Consider the following 13,735-nt stretch of genomic DNA (forward strand, 5'->3'; position numbering starts at 1 on the left):
GAGCTCGAGCCGGATGCGCTTTACACCCCCGGAAAAATTGAGACTGGACACACGCTGGACTCGACATCGGAGATCAATTCTAATGTTATCAGTGAAGGGGGAAATTCGTGACAGACTTTGCTCAGCGTAATTCTCGAAGGAATATTTCTTTCCACCACGAGAAGCAAATATTATTACAAGAACACCTCTGGGTCTGACCACACACAGAGTTATTCTACTGACAGAAGTACTTTCATTGTTTAATACATTTCTATCGTAGGAGAGAAGGAAAAATATTTTGTTATCCTCATTCTTTTATTATCGTATTTGAGTAAGAATGTGTTGAAATAAAACGTAGAATAATATAATGATATAACAGTATAATAGAAAATAGGGACGATATTTATGTGAAAATATGGAAATGTTGATTGATGATTTATTGACAATCTAAGCTAAGAGAGTACGTATAAATGGAAGTTTACATATTCGTAGCATCTCCCAATCTGTCAACCATAATGAAATAAGATTATTAATAAATTGTAATATTGCATGAACTGAAAAAACTTGAAGAATCTATATATACGCTAATAATGCAAATCGGTTAATTATGTTTATCTTATGAATTCAAGAGTTACGTACGACCTTGAGGCATTCGATTTTCGGTGGATTTATTTATTTCGCTGACGTCTGATCATACACGATCCTGTTCTACTTACGTATGCTAAAGTCACGTATAATTCCGTTGTGTTTGGCTGCGGCCGATTACAGACGCTGACATACTACTTGTATAGCTCGGCCCATGCATTATTCGATGCAGTCTGGCTATAAATGTCCCGTTTTACTTATAGCCGCACGATCACCCGCGATTTTCTTATGTTGAGCCACTTCCGCCTACACTTTTTACCGTAGTATTTTTACACTCTTAATGAGCTCGTTAGTGGTTGAACTCTAACGTTCTGATTCCATTTACTGTCACGTGAACCTTTATTGCAGTCGTTAGCTCAATTGTATAGGACGACACGGGTTTGTTCCGGCTGACTGTGACAGGTACTATTCTACTTAAATTTATATAACTCACTTTCTTATTTTCCTGTTTAATCACTGTAACGTGGCTGATCACATATATCATTGTAAAGAATTTGACATTAAGTATAATTAGTCTGAACATATACACTCTTATTCTACTTAAGACAAATTAATCTCTGCCACCAGTGATTTTGACTGTTACAAACTTTTAAAAAACAAACCATCCCATTATTACAAACCTCACAACTGCGTCTGATCACATACATCATTCTACTCACAGTCACTCCCCCATTATCTTATAATTTCTTCCCAACTTGAGTTCAATCAGGGATAACAAAAATATCACCCTTCCACAACGTCTGATCGCATACTGAATCATTCCACTCACCCTCATCTTTTATTCCCCAACAGTTTCTTACCAAATCAGGATCAACTGACAGCATCACAAATATTGTCATTCCACTACGTCTGATTACATACTGGGTTATTCTACTCACAGCCACCTCTCATGAATTCTACTCACCAACAAGTGCTTACCAAATTAGTATCAGTCCATACTACAAATATTGACATCCCACTTCGTCTGATCATACACTGGATCATTCTACTCGCCAATTCTCATAAATTCTTATTCATCAACAGCTGTTTACCAACTTACCATCAGTCGACGCCAATATAAATATTATCAATCCGCGTCTGATCACATACTGGTTCATTCTACTCGCAAATTCTGATGAATTCTTATTCACCAACAGCTGTTTACCAACTTACCATCAGTCGACGCCAATATAAATATTATCGATCCGCGTCTAATCACATACCGGGTCATTCTACTCGCAAATTCTCATCCGTTCCTATTCAACGATAATTCCTCGCTAAGTTTCGACCAATCTGTTCCAACAAAGCGTTATCATTCCACGAAGCTTTTCTCACCGAAACCTAATCCAGCGAACCAGTGCTCTCTAATTCGTGACCGCGGATCCTCCGAAGGCCCCAGCAGTGCTTTATTGTTTCGGCCGAGTCTCGGGAGTGTCGGTGGGTACCGCGGTCACGCGCGCCGGCCATGATTACTGGATCCCGCGGTACACGCGCTGCCTATACGTCTTGCACGCCCAGACACGTACACGAAAGGATGCGTCGCGTAGACGGCGCTACTCGACGTCGAGTGGAGAATAACGTCGGATTAGATTTACTGCTGGGATCGTAGAACGGTCCGACACGGTTGCAGCGAATGCTTCCGGAACGTCTTTCTAGGCACGCGAGGGTAACCTATACGCGGCAGACAGGTATATTGTCCGGTCTCGATTGCGGCCTTCTTAGTCTATGCAGGGGTGCAGTGGGGGTTGGAGATGAGGTCTAAAGTGGTGGGATCAAGGTTGCATAGAAATCAGGTGAAAAGTATTTTGAATCCTTGGGAGCATGTTTTTAAACAATGGAATGTTTGAGGTAGTCAATATTGTACGGTTTGGAACAGAAAGGGGTAATTAAACATATTTCATATAATGGAGTTCAGATGAAACAATGTTTGAAATATTTAATAGTTAATGTTGCACTGTTTGGAGTAAGGAATAGTTTAGAATATTCGATATTGTGGAGTTAACATAAAGCAATATTCAACATTTATTCCAAACTCAAACAATACAAATTATTTAAAATATTTGCTACTGTTACTGTTTATTATTCTCGAAAAATAATGCAAAACCACTGAATAATTATTAACATCATTACTATAATAAACTACATACTATTAATATCATTCTTTTAACTAACTAAATGATTACATTTGACACTTTACTTGACACTTCTCTGAAGCCTGTCAATTAAAAACATTTAGTCTAATCTTTAGTTTAATCTTACTCTAAACGAAAATATCGTCCCACCATGAAACACCAGAGGAAATTATTAGACTCGTCGTAAGAGACGAAATATTCCATCTCGAAAGTTGAAAAACATGACAGAGGGTGAAACAGGGTAACTCGCCGTTTATTATTTCAAATAATATTTCACCCGTGTACCGGTTACAATCGCGCTGATATCGAATTCTCTGTCCCGCCCGACTCCTTTGTTGCCCGCGATTTCCCGGATCCGTGTTGCGCTTCGTAAATAATGGAGCGCTCCGGAACGCCGCCGGATTAGGGGTTGGAACCGTTCCGGGATGCCCGGAATGCTCCAGGGACAATGGGAATCGTTTCTTCTTTGGCTCGTTCAGGTCACGCCGCGGCAGGCGGCAAATTCCGACTGATGTTTCATGCTTGCCAGCCCTCTGGCCCCATCTAATCTATAAGTCCAGTCACATATGTTTACAAATCTTCCATTTAACCCCCTTCATCCGCCCTATTAACCCCTTTGCATCGTGTGGGAAAGGGAACAATATGTTGTCGTTATCAAATCTTTTCTTTTATTACATTTGAATGATTAATATTGTTTAATGGAACATTTAACACAATTAAATGGAACATTTAAAAAATTACATTCCGTACGGGATTAATAAGATGTTAGATTGTTTTGTGATATGAAAACAATAACGATCTGGAAATTAGTAATTTATTATGATGAATAATATCGGATTCTTATTGAACATACGGACATTAATGAATTCATATTTTGAATTTGTAATACAAATTTTGAAATCAGTATACGAATTTTATATTATTATCTGTATACTGATTTCGACATTTTTGTTAGAAATTCAAAATATGAATTTATTTAGTCAGTCTGTATGTTCAGTAGGAATTTGATATTGTTTATCATAATAAATTACTGATTTCCGGATGGTTGTTGTTTTCATATTGCAATATAAAATTATGTGGCTTGTTAAATTTTTGTTTTATTTGAGAAATTTAGTTACAGGAAACTTTGTTTAATCTTATTATAATGTATAGATAAATAATGTTTAGATAATGAAGAGGAATGTATTTTAAATTAAAAATACTTTTGTTTATCTTGAATCTTAAACATAAAAGATGTGTGCAAAAATCGCATTGTTTATGGGATGACAGAATATAATAAAATAGTGAATAATAATATTAACATAATAATATAGATTATACAGTGATCCATAAAATGCATTTAATGAAGATTTTTCATAATGTTTCATATTGCATGTATCATGCTTGGGGAAACTTTTACTTGAAATAAATGTATAATCAATTATTTCAATTACTTTGTCCTATTGATTTTCAAGATGATATGGAACAAGTTATTTTTATTTTGTTGTGAAGTTGAATATTGCCTGTTAATAATTTTTTACTTCAATTAATTCATTGTAACTATCTATATTTCACCTGGGGTGAAATTGGTTTGTTACAGTTAAAGATATTTAAATTGCAATTGCAAGCATAATAAACAAAACATAATATAACGTAATACAATATAATGTAATAACTATAAAATAACGTAATATATCTCCTACGAAATCGAAATATTTTCTTTGCCAAATTTTCGAAAGAATTTTTCTGTGATAAATAATATTCTCCAAATATTCATTTTGCGCTTCCGGTTTGGGTTCGCAGGATCATGTTACGCCGAGTTCGGAGTACGAGTGCCTCACACGACGGGCAGCGCGTACGTGTACAGTTACGTGACAGTAGGTGAATTAATAGCATTCATTATTGGATGGAACATGGTGCTGGAGTACCTTATAGGTACGAGCGCGTGTGCCTGCGCCCTTAGCGCCTGCCTGGATGCCCTGTCAGAAGGCGCCGTTTCCAGCGCAATAGCGAACAGTGTGGGAACCATATTTGGTAAGCTAAAGTCATTTTTTAATACCTTTATTATTGTAATACTTAACCACTTGTCCTACAACAACCAGTGAAACTCGTGGTGAAGATTTTCAACATAATTTAACAAATATATATATATATATATATATGTGTGTATATATATAATAGTATATATAATAATATATATATATATATATATATATATATATATATATATATTTATATTATTCAGTTCATTCGAGTTCAAAGTAAATATTATTCCTCTGTAATCAAGTATCACACTTAAAAGGAAATATAGGAATAACATATGCTTATAATTATTCTCTTTTTCCAACAAATTAATAATGACAAAGTAACCGTATTAATCGGAGTTGAGAAAGAGATCGTAGGCCAAGGGGTTAATTAGGAATAGGAAGATTTACATTATTTACAAAAGTACCAGGGGGAGATCAATTATTGTGATTCGTTCAATTAAGCAATTATCGTTAAGAGATATTTTAATATTATTGATAATTAGACTGTAACTGTTTATGCAAATGCAAAATCTATGGTTTCGAAAATTAATTTATATAGAGAAGATTGAATAGAATTTTATTTCTTTTACCAGAGGTTTTATTGTATTCGTTTTAATGTTGATAGATAGGTGAATTTTATTAAAAATTTTACTGTACTGTATTTTATTAGTTAGGGTTTGCTGTGGATGTATAAACTCCCGCAATCCATCGATCTGGTAACGCGAAGTGGTAATATTTGCCAATATAAATGTGCAAATAATAATACCAAAATCCAATCAAAGAATTTATATATATTTAAGTAATTCGACTAACATCTCAATCAATAAACTATTACCTTAATTTCCATAAAGAAAGTACAAAATAATCAATCTTGCAGTTCTAATTTTCTTAACATTTCACACAACAATTTCACTGTTACTATCATTATTTATTAAAATATCATATCTCAACTCTTCAATCACAAAAACTATACAAATAAAACTACATTTTTCTTACTCCATTTATTATTATTCACAATTGTCACACTATTACGATCTACCATCTTTGAGAGACAATAATCTAAAAGAAATCTTATTTCGACTTGCTAAACGCTTGCGGAGACACAGAGCGAGTGGAATACCCTGCGATTTCCCTGGCGGCAAGTAGTTACGGTCCACGTTGGATCCGGCATCGACTGGGGTGGTCGTTAGTCGCAGGAGAACATTAAGGAGGGTACTCACGCGTGACAGCCATGCTGGAGGAACGTTTTTCTGCCTCGTAACAGCCCCGATGATGTATGACTTCGCCCCGACGCCGGCGGCGAACATATTGAACCTTTTTTTTCCTCTTCTGTTCGGTCTGGCTACGCAGAGGATTATTCTACTGCGTCAGATGCGCGCGAGAAACGGCCGATCGATACTCTGTCGAAACAGAAACGAGATTCACGAGAGTGGCTCGTCTGTCCAATGCGACGGGTATTTTAATGGGCCGATGTCTGATTAGCCACGCGGTCGTTCTACTGCGTTGGAATAAATCATCGTAGTTAGACAGGAGAATGTTGGACAGAGGTTGTTCGACCAGTGCGCTGGCAAAGTAGAACGTCGTTCTATTTGCAGATTATCGATTCAGACTCGAGGGTTCATTCTACTTCGCTATCTGACCCAGCCGCAGATTATCCTATTTGCGTAAATACTGGCCACGCGAGCGTGGGTCATTCTACTCGCTGCCATTTCACTGAATCATTCAAGATTCTAGTGCACTTGCGGTCAGTGGAGAAAGTGAGGGATAGGTAGCGATGTCGTTGCTTTTGGGGGACGTGGAAATATTTCTTGCGGCAGTATGATGATTTGCTGTGTGGAGAGTGTGTCTGACAAGTGGAGTCATTCTACTGTGAAACTCTGTTACAGTCGGTGTGTCTATTGAACTGTGCTATTCGGTTTCTGTACAGCTGATTGGAGGCTGAGATATTTTCCTGGGAAACTTGGATTGTTTGTCGAGTCATTGGCTGTATTGTCTGATAAAACACGAAACGTTATCACTTACCAAGTTATTTCATTATTTAATTATATATTTACTTTGCTTTATGTTTATTTTTAAATGCGTTTTATTATTGTATTTTGGAAGTGGCTGGCCCTTCATAGGGCTACTCTAAGAAGGAAAACATAATTTATATTGGTTTGTTTTACTCGTTTATAATGGTTGATCATATACTGAGGTAATTCTCTTAATGGTATTTGACTTTCGTTCGTGGAAATGTACGGTTTATATTAGGCAATTCTACTGGCTTCTTGGAATTCTTTGCAAGCAAATCAATAGTGTAGAATGACTAAATACTACACTGTGTTGTAGAATGTATATATATATATATATATCCACTTGCAATACCGTGTTACAAAATGACTGACTACACGTTCACTCATTCCCCTGTACTACATTTCATACGTAGACACTCTCCTTGCAATTAAAGAACTAATATCTATTCAATTCTCTTCATTACAGTAAATTATATCACTATTACACTACAACACCGTATATCAACTACAATGTCTGACTACACACCGACCTATTCCACTGGCATAGATTTAAAAAAATGCACGTTTCCACTTATTAGAAAATATTACATGTACTTTACTGTTACATGTTTCTACCTCACCATTCCCAACCACAAATAGTCTGACTATACACTGACCCAATCTCCTTTGTCAATGTTCAAGTTCCTCTACGAACAACATTCCTTCCACGTACACAGTTACGGTACTTTCTAAGGTATACTCGTTGCATTTCGGCCTGACTTTATTCAAGGATCTATCTCTTGTACACGGTCTGACCATGTACGGGCCGGATCTACTTGCGGAATTTGCATCGCGTAAAACAACGTGCTCCGTGTCACTCGGGTTTCCACTGGTGGGTGAAGCTGTTGCGCGGGATATTGTAGGGTAAATTGCGTCAGCGGCAGGACCTTTTTTCATCGCGAGAACGGGGCCGCGGCGTCTGATAAGCGTGTTCCGTAGAGCTTATCGCGGCGAACCCCGGGACTTGATCCAATTTTATGAAATTAATTTAGCGGCGCACCGACCTCTTTCCTCGTCCTCCCTTTCATCTAGCTAGGGGGGTGAGACTCAAACACAATAACGGACCGATAAATCCGCATATTCCTGCACCCTTTCTTCGAAAATTTTGTCATTTCGCGGGCGAGGCGCGAGGTCACCTCACTTAAAGCGGAGATGGGGATGCTTTTATTTTCAGGATTTTTCGAGTAATTAATTTCTACAATGAACTATTACATAGAGGGTGGAATTTATGGAGTTTTCGTGTGATTTTACTTCAAGGTTGTTTCAAGGTCATGTGACTTAGACACCAAACGATATTTAGGGTAGTGTTCTTTTGAAAAAAATAATAAATAATAGTTTTGGACTCTTCTTGTTTAACTGTTGTATTTAATTTATAATTAAGTAGATTGCACATTTCCTATTGCTTATGTGAATCATAGAAAAATAGATTAGATAGTGACAAATATAATGGTATATATTGAAATTTGAAATCTGTTAATATACCATTTTTATAAAAATTTGTTGATTGAAAGATTATAAAGTTATTGTTGCGAAAGCGTAATTATTCATGTAATTTCTAGCTACGAAGTTTTTAACTGATCGATGGCGCAGATTTTTCTTTATTAATTATCGTTGTGTCCGGTATGTTAATTTCTCATAAATGCTGCACACTTGCCACTAATCGCCGTTCATAACGGTTAATGCATTTTACTTTTGCACAAGTTCCATAGCTTCTGGCCCAATAGCTACACCGATAACCTCCATCTGTTTTAAATGGGGTTGAAAGCCCTCGTTAAACGTACAGGCCGCAATGTAGGTGGCGATCTCCAACATTTTTTCACCGGACGGTGTATACCTAACGAGTTAACTGCTCCTCTTTTCAAATGACCATAACGATCCCACTATTTCAAATAATTTGTGCATCAAAAAAAAGTTCGAAAAATCGAGAAACGAACTTCTTTCTGCTTTTCCGTAACATTTTTATTCGTGCAATATAGTTCGAGATAAACTCGTAGATTTTTTTTGTTCGAAGTAAACTCTAATTAGAGGAGGAAATAAAATTTTTCATTCGAGGCAAACTCCACGATGGAAAAGATCCAAACGAAAGAACCATGTAATAAAAGAAGTAATGCCGCAAGAAATTTATTACCTGTACCCATTTGCAAACGACGAGCCTTTGTCGTTACACTTTTATATCCGAGCACTTAAATCCTCGGGTGTGCTCAGCGAAAAAAAAATAGGTTAATATCTATGCGGTATTCGTCCAGCAGTGATATTGAATTTCAGAACATAGGTGGTCTCGCGCGAAATACGATTTTTGATAGGTTTATAGGTGGCAGCGGAATTTTTTCTTTTGTTTTCGAAACAGAGACAAAGTATAGTTGCACACAAAAGTATCTGTCCATTCATGTGCACAGTATACTACACCAAATGCAGCGATGCATATTAAATGTACTGTATACAATTTGTTTATTTTACTATATTGATTAAAAAGCTTTTAATTTAATTTCTATATTAATGCAACCAATACAGACAGTGTTTAATCTAACTGTATTCATTATTTAATCGAAATTTATACTTATTAGTTATAAATTCGAAAACTATATTCACTATATTGATTAAATATATATTTTATTTCATTACTGTACGTTTTAATCCTCTTAGAACTAAAATTACTTAATGAAATTCTTTAGTCCATTTAGTTCATTGTTTTAACTTTGAGTATGCGAATCGAAATTACTCGAATTTTACTGAAGTTTATTTCAATTTCTAGTTTTTTGAAATATATATAAAGTGTATTTGTATAAATATTGTCGTAAAACACTTTTTTGAGTAATTGTGCACACGAAATGGTTTATTTGCTAACAAGAGAGCAGACACGGATTTCACCATTTCTCTCTCTCTCTCTCTCTCTCTCTCTCTCTGTTTGTCTGTCGGAGGAGCTCAGGTTCCTTTTATTTAGTTGGAGTATCGCGACACTAGTCGATTTTCTATCCAGAAATTTCCTGAGGACACGAGTTTTAAATAAACTCGTTCTCGTATCGCCCTGTTGTTTTCAGTACCCAGTTGTTTCAGGTCGTTCACAGTTGATTCAAACAACCTTTTACAGCTTCTACATTACTGTTTCGCTTTTTTAGGAGCCTTTAAGTGTAACGTACACTCGTCAGACTGCTATGCTGCGCGCTTGCCTACTGACAGCTCGTTTCTTTCATTTTATGGACAGGAAATACGAGCCGAGATGAATTTTCCCTGACTGTCTCTGTCGAAACATGTAAATCTCTCCAATGCTTATGCATTGAAAATGTCACACTTGTATTGGTACGTTTCGTTGTCGTGTTCGACATCGGACGTGGACTGGAAAACGTTTTCGTGACGCAGAATGTTGGCAGGGAAAATATTTAATTCCATTTCAAAAATGAGATTTGCCATTCGAAATGTTCATGTAACATGTGGGTTGACTAAAATGCAATTTTTATTCATTTTGTTTGATACTGATCGTTTTTTAACAGTTTTGGATGATATTGTAATTTTTTGATGCGGATGAAAATATCATTTTCATGTTTAATGTTTTATTCCACTTGCCTGACCACATAGGACATTTATTCCACTTGTTTGACCAAGAGTAAGTCTGTTCTACGCGGTGCACAAATTGTACAAGTGTTCTACTTGTTTGATTAGGATGTACAGCTATTCTACTGGTTTGTGTAATTACGTACCTGTTCCATTTGTCTGGCCAAATATATGACTATTCTAATTGTTGCACTAAATGTGCACCTGCTCTACTTATCTAGAGGTAGGATGTGAAGCTACTCCATTAGTTCAGTAGGTCAGTTCGACTAAAAGCATACTTATTCTATTTAACTGACCAGGCACGCCTATTTCACTTGTCTGATCAAACATATGCCTATTCTACTGTCTGATAAAGTCTTCATCTATTCTATTTGTCTGGTCAAATTTTCATCTATTCTACTTGTCAGTTCAAATCTTCATCTATTATACCTTTCTGATCAAATCCTCATCTATTCTATCTGTTTGATCAGACCTTCATCTATTCTACTTGCCTGACTTGCCAAATATTATATTTTGCTTGCCATAATAACTATACGAACATCGATTCTATTTGACTGATCCGTTACTTTACTGACTTGATTAAGCACACACCTGTTCTACCTGTCTGTCTAAATATATTTTTACTCTACTTGCCACATCGATTACGTACCAATTCTACCTGACTGACTAGGATACAGAGTCACCTTACCAGTCTGGCTACATCCACATTTATTCCACTCGGCTGTTCACATATGTTTCTACTCTACTTGTCAGAGTATTCTACCGAGGTACTCCACTGATTTGATCAAGCACATACATATTCCACTTGTCTGATAAACTGCATGGATATTCTATTTGCTTCATTAAACATACAGCTGCTCTGCGTGTCGGACTAATGGTAAGATTTGCAGTTATACAATGTCTAATTACTCACAGCTGTTTCATTCATCTGACAAAGTACACGTCTATTTCACTTATGCGAATAAAAAGGGTTAATGATTATGTACAAAGCAACAGAAAAATTGTTTACCCTGAGAAAGTCGTATTCGAATTTCCCAGAGAAGAATTCGGTTCAGTCGAGGGTGTGAAAGTCAGAAAAATTTGCTCAAGGTGTGGAGCGTGCGAGCGGAGGGAAATGGTGTCGACAAGGCGCCGATGCTTCACGAGCTCCGACGAAAATAATTCACGAAAGTGCTACCAGCCCCGCAATTATCAAGTTCACCCCCTCGAGCACAACCGGCCGAAGAAATTTCGCTCGAACGACAAGAAACTTGCATCTCTCTGTGCAAGGAAAGCTTAACGAGTCACGGCAACGCGCGATCCGCTGATAAGACACGCCTCAGGGCTATGTAACGGGTGATTCATTAGTCTCGGACTTAATGAACTTTATAATTGCTCCGATAGAATTGGATCGCGTTCGATGTCAACGTACCGGTTTGAACATTCGGCAAATTTTATTGGCCGTAGCCTGACTAATATCAGAATGAAAATTCGGATGGTTAATTAAGTAATTTCATTAAGTAATTAACCCGCGATCCTTGATGAAGGAACGACTGTGGAGCTATGGTAACATCAACAGAGGATTATTTCTGGTTTCCATTCGGGAGCTTAGAAGAAAAACAATCGCGAGTTGGTCTTTGTTATTTCTCGTTAGAAATTCACGACTGTGTGGGTAATATGGGGTAACATACAGGGTGGGTAAAATAACTATACCGTTTTATATGATTCGTGATATTTCACTTCATAGTGATAACTCATACGTACCCCAGAACAGATCTCTGTTATTTTCTGTTAAAACATCGAGATGCTATGGATAATATAGAATTATATACAGGGTGGCATGAAAGTACCCACAGTGTTCTATCATTATTCTTGATATTCTTAGAAAGATTTATTACTGATCTAAGACAAACCCTCAACGATATTAGCAACTAAATCTATGTTAAGAGTTAACTACAGTTACATACTGGGTGGGAAAAGGAAACGTACTTACAAAACAAATTAGAATTTACCACAATTGATTTTCCAAAGTTCTGTAAGATATGTTAACATTAATATTACCCCCCAAGGGTATACTTCACTAAAAACAATGACATATTATGTACAGAGTGACACAAAAGTTTAAACAAACATTACTATTACAACGTCTATATAATTATCCAGTAAATATAAGAATCGACTAGGACCATAGTTTCGTAATGCTGATTTCTATACACTCGCCTCCAATGGAAGTCCATTTCAAGCTGAAAAGAAGGCCAACAAATAAAGTAAATTTACACATAGAGTAGGAGGCGAAACAGGAAGTGACATTTCAGAGGCGTGTTCAAAGGGTTGTATATTTTGCTGGCTGACTCGGCAAAGGGTCCTCGCCGAGGGTTCTTCAAAGTGTTTCCTTAACGTCCTTACCTTTTCCATTCTATTGTCCTGTTACTCCATCCTCAAGGATCATAACGATTCACCTGACTTCCTTATCGTCTTCCATTTTTCCTAGGAAAGAGGCGTGCTTCCGCCATTATTCGGATGCGCCACGCATACCTCACTTCCTGTGCACGTTGCCGGGAGGGGCGGCCTCTCGGGGGACCGACTTTGAGACAAAGCGAAGCCGTCTTATTTCCCTCGCCTCTCTTTACGTCGTGCCTGGATTCTTCTGTCCCTACAGGATGCTCTGCAAATTTCCGACAGTCACAATCCATTTTATCAAGCACTAAACAGATTACAGATCGCCTGGGTTAAATCAAACTACAAGAGCCAGTCAATTCTTTCGCAAAGCTAGTAGGGCTTTCGCCAACTCGATGAGAATTTGGGCAGATCGGATTATCAATTTCTTTTGGCCTGCTTTTGGCATTAAGGAGTTTGTAATTCAACAAGTTGATAAATTCGAGTATCAAGTTTGCCTTTGTGTTTGGATGCATACGCTACTTTCTAGGGCTTTCGCTGACTGTGATTTTAGGTTAGGCGAGCTAGTTAAATTCGTTTAGAGCAGGTGGTACAGAAGGATGATTAGAGTATTTTAACTTGACAATTTTTCTAGGACTTCTAGACCCTTTTATTGTAATTGTAGGGCTCCCACCGAATAAATTCAGTACACTATGGACTGATTAATGAATACAACAGAACCTTAAATATCTTTGTCAAGTTTCCTCAAACTACTATCTTTATATCCGATGACGAATGCACTTATTGTAAACATAAGCTCCCCATATCATATAAGAAATTTAGGTTAGCTTATACTACACATTTCATACACGAAGATCATATATCTTCAGTTACTCTTGCAGTTCCGTTGTACCGATATCACTCAACATAAATTCGTCAATCCATTTAACACTGTTGCCCACATTCATTCCAATTGTAGGGCTTTCGCCGACATGCAAAAAGTTCAAATGAAATCATTCCAAATAGAAAAATCCCAAAT

General features: G+C 37.0%; 1 protein-coding gene across 1 annotated transcript in view; it reads left to right on the forward strand.

The window, feature by feature from the left end:
* The window catches only part of LOC116425960 (solute carrier family 7 member 14), an 88,993-nt gene that overhangs the window by 53,557 nt on the left and 21,701 nt on the right, over positions 1-13,735 (forward strand). Inside the window, exon 4 of the mRNA XM_031974328.2 lies at positions 4,518-4,748. Within this exon, the coding sequence (XP_031830188.1) occupies positions 4,518-4,748 (231 nt within the window). The remainder of the gene's footprint in view (positions 1-4,517; positions 4,749-13,735) is intronic.

The sequence above is a fragment of the Nomia melanderi genome, chromosome 2, assembly GCF_051020985.1.
Source record: "Nomia melanderi isolate GNS246 chromosome 2, iyNomMela1, whole genome shotgun sequence".
NCBI lineage: Eukaryota > Metazoa > Arthropoda > Insecta > Hymenoptera > Halictidae > Nomia > Nomia melanderi.